Here is a 23,860-nt window from a genome sequence, read left to right as displayed (position 1 = left end):
TACACATTTGCGATATGGTATCCCATTCTGGGGAGTGTGCAGTGGAAATGCTCTTCAAAGTGTTTTTGTTTCACAAAAAAGAGCCCTGAGATACCTCTGTAAATTAAAATTTCGCGATTCGTGTAGAGTTCACTTCAAGCAACATAACCTCCTCACGGTAGTGTGTATATTTATACTTAAAACAGTGTGTCTCATTTATAAACATAAACAAAATTTAATTACAGATAGTAGATATGCCACCCGCCAAAGTGACCATATCAAACTACCTTTACCATATTCCACTCTAGTTAAGGACTCCATTATATATATCGGCTGCAAGATCGGCTTCCAAATTATATCAAAAATATACAGTCCAACACTGGCTTCAGAAAAACTGTAAAAAGAGTTCTTTCCGATAGAACCTATTATAGTTTGGAAGAATATTATGCGGATATAATAGACTAATAATAAATATACCAAAACTTTACATTTTGATATCGTATACCTAGTATTGTTTGTTATATTTTAAATTTCAAATGAGTGACTGATTGCTTTTTAACAATTCAATTTCATAAAGTGACTATGTATACTATGTACACTAAGTAAATAATTATCTAAATGTTATTCATATTATTTTATTTAATTTATTTTATTTATACAGGCTTTGTCAACAAGATGTTATTCTTTGATAATAAAGCATATTTTGATTGATTGATTGATTAACCTATTTATAAGTTACCTATTTTTCTAAAAGTAATGTATTGTGATTGTGTTATATGATGGAATTGGCGGATACTTTATGAAAATTCATAACTAACATATTCAAAAAACACTTTATTGTAAAATTTTCACTGAACACTTTTACAAAAAGGCAACACGTGTTTAACCATACAATGGCTTCCTCGGGCGTGTTTATTCAGTAAAGAAGTAGTATTTTTTTAATATGTTTGTAATTTTTTTTTAATCTACCTACTTTGTCAGAATTGATCATTCATCTTAATAAGTTTTAGCTTAAAATTTCATTAACTAATATTTATAAATCACTTGTTTTCCTAGAAGCAATATTGTATTGTGATTTGTTTTTTCAAAATCTACCTATTTTGACAGAATAAATCATTTAATTATGGATATAAAATGGCAATAGTTAACATATAATTACCTGTTTTCCTAGAATAAATATTGCATTGTTATTGTTTTTCGAAATTTAACTGTTTAACTAGAGTTAATCATCAATCTAATTGAGTTTGCTAAATACCTACTGTTATATAACTGTTGTAGAATATTTGATGTATCAGACCAACTGCTGAGGCTACCATGTAGCGAAACGCATCTTAAACAAAATAGTGTGATAATTGCACAACGATTTTCATGAATAGTGTTTTGAATTTACATCAAGAAACGGATCAATGCATTCATAATTTAAGTGCGTAACATTTTTTTGTATTGCTTCCCAAGCTTCACTAACATGAGTTCAGTCCAAATAAAGTTCTCCGAAAAAAATAAGCCAAGATGGCTTATAATAAGGATAAGAATTCGATAAAAACTGCATGAGGGGATGAATCAGAAAAAAATTGTACTAATAGCTGGGCGCTGTATATAATTATTATCTTTCGACCACACAGTAAATATATCAACACAATCAGTAGTGTAAAGTATCACGAAACCATATACTTAACTCTAGAAAGTAGTTTACAAAAATTGGATATAAATTCAACTCTAAATGAAAATATAATCAGCATGGTCCACTAAGCGTACAACCAAATTAGTATTTCATTATTTGCACAGTTGAACTGCAGAAGATGGATTGGATCCATGGTAAAGGCCGAAAAACACTGAATTACTGTTCAAAAATGAGCCAGTGATGGGAGACAAGATGTTGAAAAGTGAGTTATAGCAAAATTCATGATTAAATTGTGTTGATCTCATAATATCTGAATGATATTTATGCTTCATAACATGTTGAACATGTACCTAGAAGATTATGCACTCAAGAGTATACTGGTAATAGTTGTCTACGCATATTTTTGTGATTTATAACAAAGGACGGTAGAAAACATGAAAACATTTAATTCGTATTGTCATTTTGGACAATTTCGTGCCTTTTGAAAAAAAAAATATTGCAGCAGACTCTATGAGGCCCTTAAATTGATAAATGGTTTCAAAAAGTACTCAATCATTCACAGTTAATCCTGAACTCGCACAAGTATCGACTTCTGAGGGTTGTCATTCGTGGAGGGGCGGAAAAACATATTTTTCAACTGTGAAAAAATATTAATTGTGACCAATAATTACTATGGAATCAAAACTCACATGCCAACAAATTTCAATTTCACACATATTTTCTTCAGTTCGATAAATGTAACTTAAAAATTATCCATATTATTTCATTTGCAGGAAATCATACATCAAGAAACTCCAATATTATTTTAACTCTTTGAACTTCCAAGGGAATTATAATATATTATGTAATAATAATAATTGAAAGGAGTATATTTTTGGTAGAAAATAACTTCTGAAAAAGAAAGGTTTTAGCTTTCTACTTCTCTGTCTTTATACAGAGAAACGAAGAAAGCAATTAACTGCAAAATAAACTCTCACAAAAATGTGTAGATCATGCAAAGAAGTAACTTTCAGGCACAAACTGAAAAAAACTCCTCTCAAAATAGTTACTTTCGTATAAACATTGAATTGCATGAAAAAAAACAGTTTCGGATGCTTTCAAGCAAACATTAACTGGTACCACGAATTCAACGTTTATATGAAAGTACAGCAAGCGCCAAACGTGATGGCGAGCCCAAATATGTTCCATTTGCCATCCTAATTAAAACTAATTATAGGTACGTCACTGGCCTGCAAAGTGCTTATCGTAATCCAATAGTAATTTAGTTGGGAGAGTCTATACCTGCGCAATTGCTCCCCATTAGCCGTAATGTGTACTGTAGTTGTACACATCTTTGTAAAGACTTTATTTTGAAATTATTTGCTTTCTTCCTTTCTTTGAAAGATTCCCACATTTTTTTGTATAAAAATGGAGAAAGCTAAAACCTTTCTTTCCCATATAAGAATAATATAATAGATTCGAAATTAAAAGGTAATGTTTTTAGGAGAGATCAACTTTCGAGAAAGCTTTTTGGTTTTCTTCTTCAACATTATTCAAAAGATTGGGGAGTCTCCACAGAAAGGATCTAATTAATTTCAATATAATAATAATAATAATAATACCATATGCAATAATATTTCAAAAACCAAGTTGACTGTGGAAACAAAATTCAACTAGGGAAGTATAATGATGGAGAAGGACTGAAAACATTTGTCCTATAGTACCTGTTCAGAAATTATCAACAATTAATTTTAATACAACTATAAAAACAATCAATTTTATTTAATCTAATCTGATTAATTGATGAATTGTTTTATTAATAATAGTAAATATAACTGGATTTGACCCTTGACAAAGAGCAAAAACAAAAAACAGTTTCGGATGCTTTTGAAGGAACATTAATTGGTACCACGAATTCAGCCGCAAAAATAAAAATTATGGATGAAATTATTGAAGTTATTTATTAGGTAAAACGTGAAAATATAGATTATATTACTGCAAATGAAGAAGTACTTTCCATAATGAATGATTCAAGATCCCTACAGTGCCTGTTAGTTAATTCTCTGTCTGTTTTTATTAAAATTCATACAAGGTACTAAGCAACCAGAAGACACTTTTTACAGATAATGCCTGTCGGAGTAGCAAAATGTTTTCTCCTATAAGTGACCATCACTTACAAATCATGAACATAACTGGAGGTAATTTACTAAGGCAAAAAAAATCATAGTTTCAAAATTATAGAAAAACGATATAATAAGAGTTGCAGTTTCACAAAAACAATAAAGATATACCACAAATCAAAACATTGGTTCTATGACAGCATCAAAAAGAAGATAAAATTACCAGAAATATTTCTTTGAAAAGAAACAGTTTCCAGACAATAAAGATTATTGTTTGATATATAATGAGAGCAATAAAGACGTTAAAAAGTCTATAAAAATGGCCAAGGCAGAATTCTACATGAATCAATTTGAGAATGGACTACTTCAAGCCACCAAAAAAGAAAACTAATAAATCAATTGCTCAGAACTGACAGAAGATCAAGGTGAAATTTGGGAAACACTTTGCCGACATTTTGAAAAACATCTGTCGTACCCTCAATGAACCACAAGGCAAAAAGTACCTAAATGTACAAAATCAAACTCAACAAAAACTTGATTCGACCTTACACACTCATTTTGATTATTAAACCAATAGCGTTTGAATGGGCTTTTTCCCGGGCCAGGCCTCTTTGGCGTACTTTTTCTTCTTCGGTTCCAAGGAGTCTTGCGTAGAAACCTGTTGGGGAACAAAGGGAGTCGGACTGGTAAAGGTCTGGCCTATATCAACTTCAGGAGCCGGGTTAGGTAACGCCATACCCAGCCTCGAACTCAGCGAGCTGTACAGGCCCATATTACTCGTTCCTGACCCGTGAGACTCTGGAGGCAAGTCATTGTACAAGTCCGGAGTCGACACGTGCGGATGGTGCAAGGCTTTCGGTATTCGAAACTCTGTAGTCGGTATGCCCATGGCATCTGCTATTTTGGCTCGCTTGGAAGTTGGCACTATTGTGGTCTGCACGAGATTTCTGAACCTACCTATGCTGGGATCGATATCTTCTGGGTTGATAACTTCCTCGTCTTCGTTAAATGAAACATATTGTCGCTTACGTTTCCTGCTAGTTGTCCGTTTGTCTGCATCGTCACTGATACCCAGCATTGAAATTCGTCTGTTATGAGCTGTATTGAATTCGGTCAGATTCTGAAATGGTAATAATAATAGTACTTTATTGCGCTAAAATACACAGAAGGGAGATTGTACAAGAAAGTCAAAGTTACATTTAAATCAAGATACAGGGTTTCTGAGAAAGTGAAAATGGCGACCTGTGTGTTTTTAGAACATTGAAATCCATTCCGACAAGATTTTATGGTTTTAAATTTGTTTAGGAATGATATATCGGGTTTTAAATTTGTTTAGGAATGATATATCGGATATTAAAAATAAAAAGACTTCTGGTATGGATGAAATATCTGTTAAAATATTACTAAATTTACCATTTGAGGCCCTACAGGTATTAGTAGATGTGATCAATATATCCTTCACAACAGGAGTATTAACATCATGTCTTAAAACAGCAATCATCATCCCATTTTACAAAGGTGGACAATTTAACGAACCAGCAAATTTTAGACCTATTGCATTACTGTCAACTATCTCCAAAATTATAGAGAAATTATTTAAGACGAGGATAGTACCTACTATTTTTAGTTGAACACAATATATTGTCGAATACTCAGTTTGGCTTCCAATATAAGAAGAGCACCAATGATGCAATTTTCAATTTGCTCAATGAAGTATATATAGGACTGAATGACGGCGAAGCTGTTGGAGCTGTGTTCTGTGATTTCTCCAAAGCCTTTGATTGTGTGGATCACAGTATACTGCTCCGAAAGTTGAAATGTTATGGGTTCAGAGGGGTTGCAAATAAGTGGATTGAATCATACCTCTCCAACAGAACTCAAATTGTTAACTTCAATAATAAATTCTCTGATCCTTCCAATATTGAATGTGGTGTTCCTCAGGGTTCAGTTCTTGGACCATTTTTTTCCTTAATTATCTGAATGATCTCGGTAAACTCGACATTCGAGGATCATTTACAATGTTTGCGGATGATACCACATTACTGTGGCATGATAATAATGTTGAACTTCTGAAATCTAACATTTCCAAGGACTTAGAAAAGGTTAAACAATGGTGCGATGCAAACTTGCTTTGCTTCAACATTGATAAAACCAGTATATTGACATTTGAGTTCATGTATAATGACCTTTATCTAGGCAGGAATATTGTTATCAACAAATCACATACCAAATTCTTAGGAATCTACTTAGATGATAAATTAAAATTTGAGGAACATATAAGAAATCTAAATAAAAAACTAGCCTCAGGTTGTTATGCTATCAGAGTAATAACTAATGAACTGGGCTTTAATGCTGGTATAATGGGCTACTTCTCCCTTATTGAATCTCACCTGCGATATTGGATTGCCTTTTGGGGATTTGGAAAGAACCAGTTGATGAATTCAATTTTTGTGTCTCAGAAAAGAGCAATTCGATACATTTCTAAAAGTAAACCTAGGGACCACTGCAAACCACTCTTTCTCAAACATGGATTATTAACTGTATACTCCATATTCATCTTAGAAACGGTCTGCCTAATGCATAAGTCCAAAATATCTAAAGAAACAGTGTATAATACAAGACAAAATGATAATATTTATCTGCCTAAACGTCTTTAACTAAAAATTCCATTACATTTGAAAGTAAAAAGTTATATAACCATTTATAGTTATAGTCTCTTTAAAAATATTACAAACTATCCATTATTTCGAAAGACCGTTAAAAATGCACTTGTGAAAAAGGCATTCTACAGTATACAGTATTATGTTGACAATCTGGCTTAGTCCTCAAAAGCCTTGAAGTTGTAATGTTGTCGCTTATAATTTGTACAATAACTTGGATCATCTTTGATTTTATCATTCTAAAAATGTATTTACATATATATGTTTTATGTGTTCGTACTTATTTTTATTGACATACCATCATACCTACTAATTGGTAATTGTTAGTCTTAGTTTTGATACTCTATTCATAAGATATTATCTTCGAGTTTATAATTGTATTTATTTTTATATTTATGTATTTATATTTACATTTTGATTTATATATATTTATGTTTGTATGTATATTACTTATATATTTAGGTTTCATGTTTATATTTACTATCCATTATGTATAACATGCTTTGTCAATAAGATTTATTCTTAGACAATAAAGCATATTTTGATTTTATTTTGATTTGACCATTTTTCTTTCCATGATTTTCTTGACAATTTTTGAGAGAACAAGTGATAAAAATATTGGTTAAAGTTGGAGGGTCTGTTGCAAATACCACCTTAAAGCAATGGAATGACTGTTGCTATTTTGAGATATGTAGGATATGCCCCATCAAAAAACGACAAGTTAACTGTTTCTGCCAGTACATTCAGCGTTAGTTGAGAAGAATTTTCTCCGAAATATCATACCATCGCAGGTACGATTTGTTTTTTAATCCGTCAATGACTTCTTCTTCAGAATTGATAGGTTGCAGGTACATCGAACAAACCTTTGATTACATGAAAAATCTTTATTAGAAGAAAAACCATTCAATGAACAAGAACCTTCATAATTATATAAAATAGTCATTGAATTTTTCATATATTTCATAAAGATTATCGGTTTTATCTCCGTTTATCAAAATTTAATTCAATTTATCAGCATCAGTAATATTAAAACAAATAATAATATTTATTGATTTCTTCAGGACATCCTAATATACATACATTATTTTAAAAATATATAAATAAATGACAAATAACAAAAATGATGATATGATAAAAAAAAATTATAATAAAAACCATTTTTCAATGATTTCAGAATGGTTTCAACATGAGGATATACATAATAAATATATTACCAAACAGAAAAAAGAAAATCAAGGATGATATTTCATATAGTTCATGAGTTTTTTTTTTATTGGAAAACATTTATTGAATCTTTCAACGAAAGTGGGAGTTTGTTATACTCATTCAAACCTTTATAAAATAAAGACTCCATCGGAATTGAGCTTGATCTTAGATTGGACTGGAAATCTCACCTAACCTCAATAATACAAAATATTGCTAAATACTGCTATGCTCTAAGAGTACTAACAAGATCAATAGATATAAACGCTGCTATGTGTGTCTACTACGCACAAGTTCACTCAAGGATCAAGTACGATTTAATATTCTGGGATGCTTCGACAGATGTCCCCAAGATATTTAAGATGCAAAAGCGATGCTTTAGAATTATATTTAACCATAAACAAATTGATAGTTGTAAACCCTTATTTATAAAAAATAAAATACTAACCTTATACAGCCAGTACATTCTTGATACTATACTATTTGTTAAGGAAAACACAAAACTTTTTGAGAACTCTAAAAAGACACACATATACTCTACAAGAAATAAGTCAGACTTGACCTGTAATACTCCAAACTTCTCATTTATTCAAAAAAACGTACTGCATACTCGAATAACAATATATTATTTTTGAACATCTTGTAAGCCCAATCTCTTTTGTCACAATGTATTTTAACCTCGTTGTCATACCATGGTACACACTATTTGACTTATTGTTATATAAAATTTTATGAATGGAATTCCAAGTTCACTTGGGTGTGGAAATATTGAATTTCCCTTCATAATATTTCTCTTTTGATTCTCCGACACAATTTTTCACTGACTTATTGTAGTAACTAGGGACCCAACCCGACTCCTCACGGAATCTCAGGAATTTATGTTGGACTCTTTCCAATGTGACAAGCGGGAGACTTGTCACCGAATTGATTGCTAATAATTTGCAGTTTCTTAATATAAAGCCCAGTAGCTTTAATATATTAACAGCAATATGATTTACACAATCTACAAATAGCAACTGCTCTTCAAAGATAACTCCTAGATCCTTCATTGAAATGACACGTGTTAGAGGATTACCCTTCAGGAAGTATGAGGTGTGAAATTTTCTATTCACTTTGTAAAAGCTGTAAACTACATTTGCTGATGTTCATGTGTAAATTGCTTTCAATACACCACCTATCCAAGCTATTTAAATCTCTTTGTAGCTTAGAAAATTTGAATTTTCAAAACGTTCATTAACAAAAATGTTGAAGAGAATAGGTGCACAATAAGACCCTTGAGGTACTCCCGACGTTACATGAATAGTTGACCTACCTATCCACCTACCCTAATTTGTTGAGATTGGCCAGTCAACAAGCTTTCAAACCATGATAGAAACAGATCTGTGAAACCAAATAACCTCATCTTATGTAATAATATTATTATTAAAGATAATTTATTGTTAAATTTTCGGGTTAGTATTTAATCATTGCAAATTTAAAATTGTTTGAATAACATACTTCTTTGAAAAAGTTAGTTTGATCATTAATCTTCGTAATATTAATGTTCACATAAGTGATAATGAAACATTCTAATTTGAAAAGCTACACCTCACGATTTGATCCCCACAAACTTTATTTGAAAAATATATCACAACATGTTTTGCTAGCACAGTAGCTTTCTCAGTGATTTGAAATTACTATGGATCTTCATCCAATAACGACCGAATCAATCAGAAAAAAACATTCTAATTTATCATTATTAAAATTTAGAAGTTTTTCATCAAGATTTTTCAAAAAATCGACGGGTTTTTCGAAAAAATTTCTCTGGCTCAATGAACAAGCAGATGTTGCTGAGAACGGCTCGATCCAAGTAGGAAACTTCTTAAAACAACAATGTTGTAGAATGATATCTTAACCAATGCAATTGAAAACTTTCCAATAACATGATATTATATAAAACTGTCGATGCTTACATCTAATTCCGTCTCTGTTTCTGGTAATCCAAGCAAACCTCCTTCTGATTCTTCCCCAGCTTTTTCAATTTCATCAATAATCGGCCTGATTCCTGACTGCGGTCTTTCTCTTATTATGTAATTTCGAGTAGATGCCCCAAAGTGGAAACCAGAATCGATCGGTAGCTGTGTGGGTTTGTATGCTTCCAAGCGTAATGTTCCAATATAAGTTCCGTGAGCTAAAAATTTTCTGGATAAAAACAGATTCATGCTTGAAAAATAACAAATTAATGTAACGACAACAAAGAAATGAACATTTTTAAGCAATGAAAAAATGATATAGTGGAGAAGCAAGATGTTGGAGAATGGAAAACCGGCGATATATGTCAGATTAGGCAAGCCATTAAAACTCATTTTAAATAACACACGGCACAGATACGATTTTAGAGACCAGAAAAATCTAGTGTCACTCAACAGGCCTTGGAGAACGACTTGTAGAATAAAGTCCACAGTTACTGTTGCATTTTGGATATTATGGGTAAATTCAAGCTATTCATTATTTACGAGGGAAAATCTCCAGTAAATAAAAACCCAAACTAAATTTCTAGGTGATATTAATTTGAATCAAATGAATAGTTATTTGGGTGAACTACCCCACTGTAAAAGCTAAGGGAAAAGATTTTGGTAATGAGAATTTATTTGGGAAACTAAGTCTTGATACCGCAGTGTTGATAATAAAATAATTTTCATAATGATCTCCTACCACGTAGTAACGAATAAATCCATAAACTTATTGAGTGAGTTGATTTAAAAAAGGGCATTCAAGTACTGTAGATACAAGCAGTGTGATTGGCAAAATGTTTCCTTCAGCTGTGAAATGAAACAACAATATCAAAGTGGGGTAAATTGGTAGGGAGTATGTTTAGTTGGATCTCGCAGCAATTGGCAGTTCTATTTTGCCACGTAATTCTGACATATAGATTGAATCAATCTGGTTAAAGGTACTTATCCATATGAGGCCAATGACTCGTAAGGTAACACTGACATTACTTTGATACTCCTCGCTTCTACTGAAAACTCAGTATAATGCTGAATCATTATAAAAAAAATTTCATTGCAAACATTTTTTGATAATTTAACTTCCTCTTCAAAAATATGCCATAAGCAATTACAAAAAATCTTTGGGGGAGGGTTAATATCATGCATTGATATACTCACTGCTTCCTAAGTCCACCAAAAATGCCCTGTTTAAGTGTTTATGCCATACAAATGCTGAGTGGACTCTGGAACAGGAGGCATGATCTATACAAAAATCGTTCATCTGCGAGTTTCTCCCAAATAAGTAACATTTCTTCTCGTCTATCATCAACTTTTGTATCAGCTTGTCGCCTTTCAGGACGTCCAAATGCAAGCCTACCGGAGGTTTTCCAGCCCTAAAAATTTGAAATTGAATTCAAATTAACATTAGAAACAAATTTTACACTGAAATCAATCGTACCAGCTGGGCACTTCATAGTGGTTTGCCATATGTCAAATACTAAACTGACTTTACATATTTCAGAATTTATTTTTCATATGAGAAATAATTAAAATAAAATATATATTAGTAAATAATAATTAATGTACTTCTTCTTCTTCTTCTTCTGGTTATGGTTGATTCCTTACAGGCGCATTTGACCAGCGCGCCTCCTATTACATAACATAATAGGAGCATCTTCGGGTGGTACAATTTGACTTGCTTGAAGCAATACCGTACCCTATATGTAACATCACTTGTTGTATGTTCTTGTTGAAAATTTTTGCGTGAGTGGTTCTTAATCACATAAGTAATGTAGAATACAGAAACACGAATTGACATTTGACATCAATTACCATAACACTGATGTCAAAGATGCAGAGAAACCCTGAGGTGTTTTCTGGAGATTCAAAACATATTCACCTGTGATTGAAACACATTCATTCTGGTGTTGAAACGATGACAATACCTTGGTATTTCTATGCCTCTTGAACGATGCCAAATTGAAGTTTCTAAATTATTTAGAGAATTTTATCAAAAATCTTTAGATTGGATGAGTTCTTGAATGTTCCGATGGCCCAGTCAGATTCAAATTTGTGGTTTGAGATGCGTAACTTACGAATAACAGCCTTCAAAATGAAGGAAACAGCTCACTGCAGAAAAAGGGTGACTCTCTAATCGAAAAAGTATTTGGTGCCGTAACATTTAAAGAAACTGCTGCTATTAAAAGAAGAAAATAATTAGAAAAAGGTGTTATCAATGAAGTCTCGCGAGTCAACAATATGAAGATGATGGGATCTTGTCTTATTTCAAACAATAAGTGACCTCTCCTAATGGGCCTACTAGTGACTGTGTTGTAGAGATAAAGTGTCCGTGCAAAGAAAACACTTTCAGTATGTACTATAATAATGTAAAATTGGGCAAGAAATATTATGCTCAGATTTGAACACAAATGCTCGTAACAGAAAAAAGTTAGGCCCTATTTTATATTGCACATGTGGACTTTGTAATCTCAAAGTACGTAGGCGGTGTTGGCTATTAGTCCTGGAATACGCAAGCTTCAGTTATATCTTGATATAATTGAGGCCGGTAATAAGCTGGTTTTGTTTTGTTTTGTTTGATTTCTTGGTGAACTGTGAATCTGTTATTTCGAATAACTGTACAAGATGGAAATCTTGTACAGTTATTTCGTGTCTAATATCCTATAATGTATGTCTTAATTACAGAAAGTGTCTTTGATTTTTGGAGGCTTGCAGGCATGTGCAGCTCCATTTTATGAATATGCAGTATCATTAATTTTATTTCCTGAACTTATGTGTCCACTATGTATACAGTGCGGAACGTAAATAGCCCACTCCCCCTATTAATTTTTGTAGTGTGCAAAGTCCGATGAAATTTCTATGAAAATAAATCAAATAAAGTATATCATGCAAGTTAAAAGAACAGGTAACATTTGTAAAGCCGTATACCTGAAAATATTTGTATACCTGAATAATTGTATACCTGAAAAACAAGAATAAAAGACTCCTCCTGAAGGGAATCCTATAGTGTACTGAAGTACTGTGGTAATACAATAACGAGTGAGAACAGTTAGAAGTAGAAGTTAGATCAGAGTTGAAAGTTTACCCTATAAATTGCGGATTCCAATAATACAAAAATGAACACTGAAAATAGTGAATTAAAAGGTGAAAAGTCATTTGTGATAGATGTGAACGTATCAAATCTCATTATGACACCACTAACCTGTGCATCCTTGGTAAATGAGATGCTGAAAGGGCTTTTATATCAAAAGTCACAAATTCCATATCCCTATAGTTGGATGAAAACGGTCCTTGAGAGAAAGCGACAGAGAAACGAAAATGAACCATCAGATAGCCCAATAAACCTTTCTGCTGCTAATCACTTCCGGATCGTGTCTAAAGCTTATGAAATATTGCAAAGTGTCATGCAAGGCGTCATAGAAGAGTTTCGTGAAAGTGTTCTGCCAATTGACGAAGTAGTGATTGTTTTTGGTACAACTCCACAATGCCCCGAAGAAATTTTGACCATTACCATCCCGTCCCTAGCCAGAGGACACTTTGAGGGAAATCACCTCAATGAACTGAATAAGGCGCAGCCGAAAGTTTTGAGAAATATTTTTTTGTCTCAAAGTTGGATGGACAGCATCGACACATCTTTAATTTGTACGAATACTTATGTGTACCTGAAGAAATCGGTCACGAAAAGCAGAGGGCAAAGTGTTTCCCAGTCAGTTTTTGTTCCGGTTAGACCGTTGATGTTTTCGCCAAAAGTGAAACATGTGAGGATTAATTTGTGTTCAGATAATCATAGGAATAGTAATAACTGTTGTCAGAATTTGATGATATATACTGATGATGATGACCGTGTTCCATCAACTCAAGAACAAAAATGTTGTGAAAATACCAAGAACGAAGTTGTGTGGTTCCAGTTCAGAGATCTCATCGAAGGCTATAAAGATTGTTTTATAAACAAAAAGTCTGCTAGTGAACTTTGGTAGTAGATAGGGAAAATCAATAAATATCATGCATGCTGTAATTAAATATAGTTTTATTTTTTTTTGCAGATTATTAAATTTATTCTCCAACTAGGTAATGCAATTTATGATATTATGAATCGACAACAAAAATAACTTAGCGCTCCGGGGCGACTTCATTGATTCCAGTAGTGCATTTGCTTTTTCTGCTGCAGGAAAACCCGGTAAAACCTGCAGCACCACACGTCTGATGATCTTGATCTGCCAATGTCCTCTCTTTCATAGAATAAAATGTGGGGTGTCTCCAGGGGCTCCAATAAATTCAAGACATCGTCAGAACACTTAGTGGCACGACTATCGTCGCACCTGGGCCAGTCCGTTTCTTCTTTGACCAATGCGTAATAATGACCAGATTCAACGCCAGAACTACGGTGAACAATGACTGCATGAAGATTATAATAGTGGTCTGCTGGATTATTGATGTGTTCGTCTATTTCGAGCCTGCGTTTGAGAGTTTGGTGTTATCGTCAGAGGTTGACTCAGAGATCATCAGTGTTATTATTAGATTGACTGACAGTTAGTTTGGCGCATATTTGGCAATACAGTTGATTATCACCCGTTAGTTTTTCATATATATCAAAACGGTTTCGTTGCAAAGCCATTGTTACTGTGCTTATCTCATCATGTTCACTTCACTTTTCTTGAATATTTTAGGGAGTACCCTCTTTAATGGGCTTCCAGAAATTGTATGATGAAATATTAAATTGGCTGACATATTTTGAATCTCTTTATTAATGTTTTCTTCGGCAAAACACGTCAATGTTATGTTACACTGTGTACGTTTTATTTTTTCCAATTTGTTCACTCTTTCCAGAATATATTATATGTTTTCAGTAATTATATTGAAGTTATTTTTATACTAACTCGTGAATAGATTTTACACTCAATTGATAAAATAAATTAAGTAAGTGCTGTATCATCTGCATACATCAAAATGTCCTGTAAGTACTCTGCCAATTCATTAACAGATAGCAGTGATCCCTTCACAGTGGCGTCGACAGTTTGTCTGGGGCAGGTGCAATTTGGTTTTGAATGCGCATCAAAATCTCATCTATATCTACATGTTAACAGATGCAAATCAAGCCGAAGTACTTTAGATCTCTTTATCTTATGAAGTATCAATGAATGTTGTCATAATATTTTGATAGCGAAGGGTTCAAGTGATTACACTGTGGTATTTCTATACATCTTGCATGTAAAATGTTCACTGATATATTTGACAACAAAGGTGTGATATTTCTTATAATGGTTATTTTCACAAAATTATCATACTACTATATGGATCAAAGGAAAAATTAAAGATTGGATCTATTCACCAAATTTGTTGGATGTTATTAGAAACCTTCCAATTTACACTGCTGAAGTTTGGATCATTGGAGAAGCAGTTAAACTAATTGAAGAGTCGGTGTAACCAAACGAAATGGACTGTATTGGGAGGTATTAAAAGTGATAGAGTTGTTTAGTTACTGTGGATTTCCATTCATACGTATAGCAAAGGCAATGATAAGGTAGATGAATTTGCAACACAGGGAAAAAATGCCCGACTCACTCGTCCAGCTCAAGCGCATACTGAATTCTATCCTCGTTTCAAGCAGCTTTCTGGAATAAATGGACTGTTGAGTACAAGAGGATGGAACTGTACAAGGGGGCTTACTACGTTTCAGCTATACCTGAACCTCTGAAAATAGTCTTGATTTCACGACTTCAATTTTTCACTGATGATGAAAATCGAAGACCATAATACCTGTGACTTTGGCCTCTGACAGTATTTATAGTTTAAACTTTAGTACATGATTTGCGCATCATTATGTAGCATTGAAGTACTGAGTGACTGGTGTCTAGTTTCCCAAATTTATATTTATAATACAGACAGGATTTTTCTTTTGGACTGTGTTGTCCACATTCACTTTACTTTGACCCCATTTGTCTCATCAACAAACAATGAATCATTTGGCCGGATAGCCCCAGTAGCTCAGGCCACTTTTTGGAAAAACTAATTAGAAGTCCTACCTGAAAAACAAGAATGAGAAGACTCCTCCTAATGAGACCCTGTAGAACAGAGAGTAGTCTGTATTAAGTCTGTAGTTGCAGTGGCAATAAGATTCCTAGAAATCCATACATCTTAAGCGGCAAAATATAAAGAGTAGATATTAGCACCGTATAGAAGTAAACACATGCTGTGGTAGGAAGTAGGAACAGTTAAAAGTTAGGTTAGGATTGTAGGTTTATTTTGTTTGCCCTTTAAATTGCGGGTTAATAATACAAAAATGAAGACTGAAAATGGTGACTTGAAAGGTGAAAAGTCATTTGTGATAGACGTGAACGTATCAAATCTCATTATGACACCACTAACCTGTGCATCCCTGGTAAATGAGATGCTGAAAGGCCTTTTATATCAGAAGTCTCAAATTCCATATCCTTATAGTTGGATGAAAGCAGTTATTGAGAGAAAACGACAGAGAAACGAAAATGAATCATCAGATCGACCAATAAACCATTCTGCTGCTAACCACTTCCGGATCGTGTCTAAAGCTTATGAAATTTTGGAAAGTGTCATGCAAGGAGTCATAAAAGAGTTTCGTGAAAGTGTTCTGCCAATTGACGAAGTAGTGATTGTTTTTGGTACCACTCCACAATGCCCTAAAGAAATTTTCACCATAAATGTTTCGTCCCTAGCCAAAGGACACTTTGAGAGAAATCACCTCAATGAACTGAATAAAGCACATCCGAAAATTTTGAGAGATATTTTTCTGTCTCAGAGTTGGATGGACAGCATCGACACATCTTTAATTTGTACAAATACTTATGTGTATCTGAAGAAATCGGTCACAAATAGCAAAGAGGAAAGTGTTTCCCAGACAGTTTTTGTTCAGGTTAGACCATTGATATTTTCGCCAAAAGTGAAACATGTTAGGATCAATTTGTGTTCAGATAATCATAGGAATAGTGATAACTGTTGTCAGAATTTGATGGTATATAATGATGACAAAGACCATGACCCATCAAGTGAAGAACAAAAATGTTGTGAAAGTACTGAGAAGGAAGTTGTTTGGTTCCAATTCAGAGATCTCATTAAAGGATTTAAAGATTGTTTTATAAACAAAAAGTCTGCTAGTGAACTTTGGTAGTAGATCATAAAGTGTATAGGAAAATTGGTAAATATCTCTCCTGCTGTTAAATATAGTTTTTCATATATATTGAAACGGTTTTGTTGCAATATTGCTAGTTATCCACGGCAAGGCCACTGTTGTTGTATCTCATTATGTTATATCAATTGTCTTAAATTCTTGAGGGGGTCCCTCTTTATTGGACTTCCAAAATTTTATATGGTGGAATATTGATTTGGGTGGTGTATTGTCAAACTCTATTAATGATGTCTTTGACAACTTACTTCATATATGAAGTACATTTTACTTTTTTCCTGTTTATTCATTTTTTCAAATATTAGGTAGTGTCATGAATTTTAGAATATATTAAATGTTTTTAGTGTTTTTATCAAATCTATTTTTATACTAAATTGTGAGTGAATTTTATACTAAACTAATAAAATAAATAACATAAAAGCAAATCTTTTGGTTTTCTTTTTATTTTTCGATATAATTTTCAAAGACAATAAAATCTGGGCTAGTAGGCCGTAGTCAAATATATCCTGAAATACCAATAATTTCATCTGTTACTTTGGCAAACATCATTAGCAACGACTGACAGATTTTGTTCTCATTAATCATGACTCTGGTTGTGAAAGTCTAAGTGCTTAAATAATCTTCTGTCGACCACTACCTCATTCAGACTGCATTTATTGGCATTACACTTCTCAACTGGCCACCTATAAGGAGTCCTGTTAGAGTTCAAGTTGAATTCTCAAGTGTTATGCTTTTATCAGACTGCTTTGATGACGGTTTATTCTTCCTCTTGAAGATAATCACTTGGTGATTGAAACACGTGTCGAGATGTTAAAAATAACGATTTGGTGTTGGGATTAAACTCCAGTAATATTCATTACTACACCAAAGGTTCCAAACAGTGCATTACAAATAGATATTTTGCTCTTTGAAAACTGTCCCATTGGCGTGCTTTTTTTGGTCTTGGCTCTCCTGGTCTCTTCCATTGGGATGATAGGACTACTTTGGTTTCGATGTCTTAACCATATATTTATGATTTGTCATGGGTCATACTACTTGTAAACTTTTTTCTGACACAGAGTACAGTCACCGTATGTCACTGTAAATATTTCAAGTATTTTATAGCACTTTATCCCTTTTTTTACACAAAATTTGATGCAAATTCTTTGATCCATTTTTTTTAATAGCCGAACACGCAAAACACTTCTCTAATTTGTATGCTTCTCTTCAGAAAAGTGAACATGCTAAACAGCTGAAACTGTGAACATATGTTCGAGATTAGTGTAGAAAATAAAAAAACGCTAATCGAATGTACGTACGTAGTTCGCGATATTTGAACATTCACTTCATTTTTTTAAAAAACCTCGTGATACAATAGATAATTTGACAATGCTGTGCACACATTAAATACTCTCATTCAACAAGCAAATAGTGAAGAGATGGTGTACAAGTGATCAAAGAGTGGTGTTCAATGTATCAATATTATTCCCAACGATAAGCACACCACAAAATGTGAAAGAATACAAGCATATATAAATAAAACATTTATTTTCTCCATTAACCACATATTACCTCTATAATATATAAGATATGGCAAAACTTTGAAATGTCTCTTACTTTCAATTTTATAAAACTAAATGCCTTCATCAAATAGTTTCCCAATTAATTCACAGAATACTGAACAATAAATAAGTGTGAATACAACAAAATGAAATCAATTACATACGCAGAATAATTACAATTCCTCCAAGAAACTTTGAAAAACATGTTAAATTCACTTTGAAAAACTTCAGAGAAAAAAAACAATGGCATCAAAAATGGTCAGTCTGATTCTGAATACACAAGAGTCAAGTTATATAATTTTTACATTTTTGAAAGAACAGAAACAGAATTTTTATAAAATGGATGAAATGTTTGGAAAACTGGACTGTAGAAATGTGTCATAGTTGCGAATACCTCAAAGGGATTAGAAAATTGGTTATATTTTAGTTTAATCAATGTCTTGATTTACCTGAAATATGAGAATTACGGGATATTCCTACAATTATTTTGGAATTCGTCATAAAAAACTACTGGAGATTAAAGGTGTTTCTTCTGTTACAATCAGAATCAAAAATATGTAAAGGAGTGATTGTGAAAGCAGATGCGTGCTAAGTACCGAATGCCAACATTTTGAACAGAACCCTTAAATATATCTAGATTTCTCCCATACTATAATGTTGATCACAACATCCTGTAGAGCTGCCAGGAATCGCTTCTTAAAAGGTGAGACCTCGTAAATTATCAGGTAACAAAAGTTTTTACTTATGAGAGTAGTTGTTTTACCTGATTTTTTGTTACATTTTTTTGAAAAAATATTGTAAGTACAGTTTTATTTTAATCTCCATTGTATAAACATCACAAAGACTCCTCATAGGTATTGCATGTTAATGCTTCACATAGATATACAATTGCATGAAGTATTTATTACTTTCCAGCAGCAAATGATTTGATGTTCTTTGAGAATGAGTAAAGTTGAGTTGAAAAATTCTCAGAAAACAATCTTTAGACCGCATCTGATAAGGATTTCACTTTGAGAATAATTTTCCCAAAGTTGGACACTCTGTACATTTTGTTTTGTTTGCAGCACATGTATGGTCGAATTGGCTACTTTGTATTTGTTACAAGTGTTAGTTCTCTCTCTCTATGTTTTTGGCTTTTGCTTCCATTAACGCACATTAAGCCATATTAGTGTGAGTTGTTAGATGTAATGGATATTTATATAGCCAATTTTTGAGTTTTACCTGTTATTGTCATTGTATTCATATTCCATGTCATATTCTAAATGAGTTGTATTTTGTTGGCCCCAGATCGAGTCATTTCCGCCAAAAATTATTTGCTACCTCTGCTCAATGTATTTTGATCGAGTAGAGAGTGCAAATAACTTTTTGGGCGAATGGCAGTTCTGGAATAAGATTAGTGTGAACAAAACACTCCTTCAATTATTCAAAATAAAGACACGAATGATGAACATGACAACTGACACTAAAGACAACTGGCGCTAATGGCGAACAAACAGAGAAACCAACTCAGAAAAATTGAGTTCCATGGTTACTACGGTAGTGGACGGACATGCTAATAACGTCCGCCCACAAAGAAGGTATGAGGATGCCATGTGAAATGATGACCTCCTACCTCGTAGCAACGGCTACATCCATCAATTCGGTTATAACCTATGTGAGTGAATTGAATGTATTATCAAATGTAAAGTGAGGGCCCCCTTCATACACGTCGGTATCCAGGCCGGGTGGTTCAGAAAATCACGTAAAGGAGACCATGCATGTGGAAAAAATTAAAAGGTTTCTCGAGGAGACCAACATAAAGCTGATGTTTTTTAACAAAATAAAACGAAAAGTCTTGCCAACGGTTGACAGGAGGAAATTGGAGAGGGAAGCGACGGCTATACAAAGAGAGAGAGAGAGAGAGAGGAAAAAATCAAATGTGCTCCAAATGAAATATAAAATTTGGTCTATGCACAATGTTTACTTTGAAATATTTTTTCACAGTAGCCACAACGACTAATGATAATTCAACAGATCCAAAAGAAAGTTTTCTGAAATGTTGATATGATAAGAGTGCCAACTATAGACTGAAATGCCAGTTGACATTCAACATGAATGCCAATTGTATCATAGACTAAATTGTGTGAATTCATTCGCTTTCTCTGAAGTTTCACAATGAAAAGTTCCTAGCTTCAAACCGTAATATTTATGATGGAATATTTAAAAAATTATCTATCTCTGAATTATTGATACCTACCGATTGGTTATTGCAAGTAAAAAAGAGTATTTAAAATATAATATATCCTTTTTGAAATATACTTCTGAGTTTTATACAAACCAACTTTGCAACAGTGAAGGTAAAACCTACCGATAACGTGAGCAAATAAATCGATCTATCTACTATCTGAAGGAGACCTTATTTGAAGTTAAGTGGTTTGGCGTTTCTTAGATTGAGATCTTTTTAAAATAAAATCCGTTATCTGTAAGAAATCTGTTCAACAGGTTTTATTTTGATAAATAAAAAAATTCAAAACAGAGCGCAACTGTTTTTCAGAACTAAGTGAAAATCAAGCAATCTTGGAATTTTGCTATATTTCAACATAAAAATGGAAAAACACGTTTTTGGTTTATTCTGGGTTACGTTGATTTGCAAACTTTTTCACGAAAACAAATTTTTGGCTATCTGAAATTAAACATTTTGATTGTTTTCAAAACTTTGAATCTTGTCAAAATATGAACGATTAAAATTCATCAATCTTTCTCAATAACAGATATAGACAGCTACACACTGATGCAACGTGACTTACACGACCGACTCCATGACCCAATTTGATTCAAATCTCTGTACAGGATGTCTTGCCATGACATCATTCACTTTGCTAGAAAAAAAAAGATACAGACACAAACTGATCGCAGTGGGACCGATATGTTCATTCGAATATAACCAGTCGTATGGTTGCATTAGTCGGATTTGCGAAAGTGTGAATGCTTCTTCGAAATCTTCAAGGGACAAATTGATGGTCTTGTTAGTTGCATTGAAGGAGTGTGTGAGCTCCATAACCTCAAATATCGTAAACCCAGCCCCTATAACCTTCATTAGCTTACCCCATAACCTGCAAAATCATACCACATGCAGAGTGCTTTCAAAGATATAGCGAATTGACAATTTGATTATCAATGACGATAGCAACAAGTAAGTTTTCGACAGAGATTAAATTAAATTACTGTTAGAGCATTTGCAAACGAAAGCGCAGGAAAAAACTTGTCAGTTGGAGTCGAGTTTATCCAGATATTTTTTTTCGAGCCATTGTTATTAGTACCAGGATTCTTTTTTTTTCAGATCTACTATCTCATTATCATCTCTAAGAAAGTCAAAGCAAAGTTACAAACTGAACGGAAATAGAAAAAAATTCAAAAGATTATGTTGCTTAATCAACAGATTCAAATTGCGAGAGTAGAAAAATATAATAAAAAATATTCGGACGAGTTCATAAAAAATAAAGTAAAGCATCAGGAAATGATAATAACTGACAGTTCAAGTCACCTCCCAACAATGCTAGTTAGTGCGTCAAGAGACCATACTTTTGTTCAATAGACAAGTATCAATTATCGACCTGAAAAATCAAAAACTACATTTCATCTACCGCAGTTGTAGACAAAACGTTAGACATAAAAACCTGCAGATCACAGCCAACAAACCCGGAAATAGCTCTGACACAGTTGTCTCTAGGTGAGAAAATTATTAATTTACCAGTGTTTGGGAACATGTGACATCACAGCAGTCACGCAACAAGTATTGACATTTTAAAGTGATATTTGAAATGTTTGAGTATTAAAGTATCAGTTGTATTCCAATTTTTTTGAAAATATTTCAATTTATGTAAGCTATATATCAAGCAACATGAGTCATCTTGTCTAAAAGAAAGAGAATCCTCACCTTATGCCTGTCTCGCCCATTATTTCATTTGAAAGGAAAATTCTCAAATCGATAAAGTAAACTGCAGCATTGTCGAAGGTTGCTTTCATGTCCTAAAGATCTCTGTCAAAGAACACAAATACGAATAAATGAGATTACCAACCCACTTAACTCCTAACCTAATTATCACTATCACTTCTCAAGCCGAAAATTTATAAAGAAATATGATATAAAGTTGTGAAAGATGATACCAAAAAAAATTCAGCATAACATGAATATAATACTCAATTGCATTGGTTAAGGAATACGTATATCTTAAATTTACTTTAGAGTCGGTAAAAGATATAGCATACATCAAGTCAACAAATAATTTATCGTGAAGATTCTCGATTAATTAGCAGTCTCCTGTTCTGTGGTCGCGGGCTCTTGCGTCGTAACGCAGTTCTCTGTTATATCCAATGGCTTGGTGGGCGAATTTAAAGATTTCTTATCCTCCGAAACACTCTTCCTCGAGTTCCTACGACTCCTCGGTTTTCTCCTAGCCAGCAATTCGCAGGTACCTTTCGGGATGAATGTGGTCCACTCATTTGATTTCAGGTCCAAGTACTCGATGGTGTTCAGGAAAGTCTTTCCTGAAAATAAGAAGCCGTGTATATTTCAAATTTTACATGAATGTACTGCGTAAAGAAAAGAAATTCTTTTATGTATGTAAACACATAATTTCAGATGGATATGAAGTGAAATGAGCAAGTGTATGGTAGAGAAACATATTTAATCATACAGTTTTGGCAGTTTATGCACCAAAAATCACAAAACGTAGTTTTCTGTGACAAATTCTTCAATTTTCATTTGGGAAGTCAACTATTCCTAGTGAAAGTGTAAATTGCTTTTGCACACACACAGAAAGTGATGTAAACCAGGAAAATAATTGTAATAAATGAATATTTCTGAAGCACAAGTATTAACATATTCAAAATACAGGGTGGGCCATCGAAAACTTGATGGAGGTTTTGGGTACTGATCTTGCAAATCCGAAAAAACGCTCAGACAGGTCGATTTTTATTGGCTGGGGGACAGTTTTTTTCCCCATTTACAGCATCGTCACGTCAACCCCGGAGGAGAGGGGTAAACAACCCTTAGAGTTTTAATAGGGAATAGGGGGCGAGTCGCACATCGTTTGAAAGATCTTGGAATTCTCTAAACAATGGTGTACATTTTTTTAAAATTTGGACGTATTTAAAAGAGTTCTTTCCGAGAATTAACTTTTTCAATATTGTTAATAGCAACAAATTGTTGTACGGCACTGCTCAGTGGAATGTATTTGGAACTCATTCATTTGTTTCTTACGCTACTATTTTGTTAATTTTTTTAGTTCTTCTCTGATAAGAGGACTATTACAATTGAGAAACGGTTAAAAATTATGTTTCTAATCTTCATTTTCATGTTGAAAGTGATATCTACATTATTACTAGTAGTGAGAGCAGTAAAGTGTTGCTAAAGAAACAAACAATGGTTTACACAACTGCAGAGAGGGTTGAGTTAATTGAACTGTACTATGAAAATAGATGTTGTACTGCGAGAGCCACTGAACTGTTCAATCAACATGGAAAGAATATGTCGCGACAGTATGTTTTCGATTTAATTGCAAAATTTCGCGCAACTGGATCTATAGTGAATAAAAAACGGCAAATCGAACCACCAGTAACAAATGAGGCGAC

At 33.2% G+C, this 23,860-nt stretch overlaps 4 protein-coding genes across 6 annotated transcripts in view; 2 read left to right on the top strand and 2 right to left on the bottom strand.

Annotated features, from left to right (window-relative positions):
- Positions 1–1,550: 1,550 nt before the first annotated feature.
- On the bottom strand, positions 1,551–11,150 carry NiPp1 (Nuclear inhibitor of Protein phosphatase 1). 2 transcript variants are annotated; one of them, XM_023166508.2, is made up of 4 exons: positions 10,992–11,150; positions 10,712–10,926; positions 9,515–9,732; positions 1,551–4,819 (listed from the first exon to the last, which is right to left on the bottom strand). In XM_023166508.2, exons 1-4 carry the CDS (start codon positions 11,018–11,020, stop codon positions 4,265–4,267), a joined length of 1,017 nt encoding a protein of 338 aa, XP_023022276.1. In that variant the 5' UTR covers positions 11,021–11,150; the 3' UTR covers positions 1,551–4,264. The 2 variants fall into 2 exon arrangements, with proteins under 2 accessions (XP_023022276.1, XP_023022277.1); XM_023166509.2 differs by having other exon boundaries at positions 10,977–11,105.
- A 982-nt stretch (positions 11,151–12,132) lies between these two features.
- On the top strand, positions 12,133–14,115 carry LOC141487258 (uncharacterized). Its single transcript, XM_074186143.1, has one exon. It carries the CDS (start codon positions 12,667–12,669, stop codon positions 13,525–13,527), a length of 861 nt encoding a protein of 286 aa, XP_074042244.1. The 5' UTR covers positions 12,133–12,666; the 3' UTR covers positions 13,528–14,115.
- A 1,481-nt stretch (positions 14,116–15,596) lies between these two features.
- On the top strand, positions 15,597–17,131 carry LOC111510587 (uncharacterized). The gene has a single exon (XM_023166506.2). The coding sequence runs from the start codon at positions 15,831–15,833 to the stop codon at positions 16,689–16,691; it is 861 nt and encodes a 286-aa protein (XP_023022274.2). The 5' UTR covers positions 15,597–15,830; the 3' UTR covers positions 16,692–17,131.
- A 1,085-nt stretch (positions 17,132–18,216) lies between these two features.
- The window catches only part of LOC111510585 (influenza virus NS1A-binding protein homolog), an 89,418-nt gene continuing 83,774 nt past the window's right edge, over positions 18,217–23,860 (bottom strand). For both annotated transcript variants that reach the window (XM_074186140.1, XM_074186141.1), the window contains one exon: positions 18,217–22,774. In XM_074186140.1, the coding sequence (XP_074042241.1) occupies positions 22,533–22,774 (242 nt within the window). In that variant the 3' untranslated portion in view covers positions 18,217–22,532. The remainder of the gene's footprint in view (positions 22,775–23,860) is intronic.

This window comes from Leptinotarsa decemlineata, unplaced genomic scaffold, assembly GCF_025532065.1.
Source record: "Leptinotarsa decemlineata unplaced genomic scaffold, Ldec_3_MD MMD2_tig00078422_RagTag_RagTag, whole genome shotgun sequence".
Classification (NCBI taxonomy): Eukaryota; Metazoa; Arthropoda; class Insecta; order Coleoptera; family Chrysomelidae; genus Leptinotarsa; species Leptinotarsa decemlineata.
Note: the sequence above shows the minus strand (reverse complement) of the source record. Positions and strands in the feature narration are given on the sequence as shown.

Excerpts from the sequence above, each read along its gene's own strand:
- LOC141487258 (XM_074186143.1), top strand. The coding sequence starts at position 12,667 with ATGAACACTGAAAATAGTGAATTAAAAGGTGAAAAGTCATTTGTGATA.
- LOC111510587 (XM_023166506.2), top strand. The coding sequence starts at position 15,831 with ATGAAGACTGAAAATGGTGACTTGAAAGGTGAAAAGTCATTTGTGATA.
- NiPp1 (XM_023166508.2), bottom strand. The coding sequence starts at position 11,020 with ATGGCAAACCACTATGAAGTGCCCAGCTG. Across the intron at positions 10,927-10,991 it reads CACTATGAAGTGCCCAGCTG|GGCTGGAAAACCTCCGGTAG; the intron begins GTACGATTGATT and ends TCAAATTTTTAG. Across the intron at positions 4,820-9,514 it reads AAACAGAGACGGAATTAGAT|AATCTGACCGAATTCAATAC; the intron begins GTAAGCATCGAC and ends TTACCATTTCAG.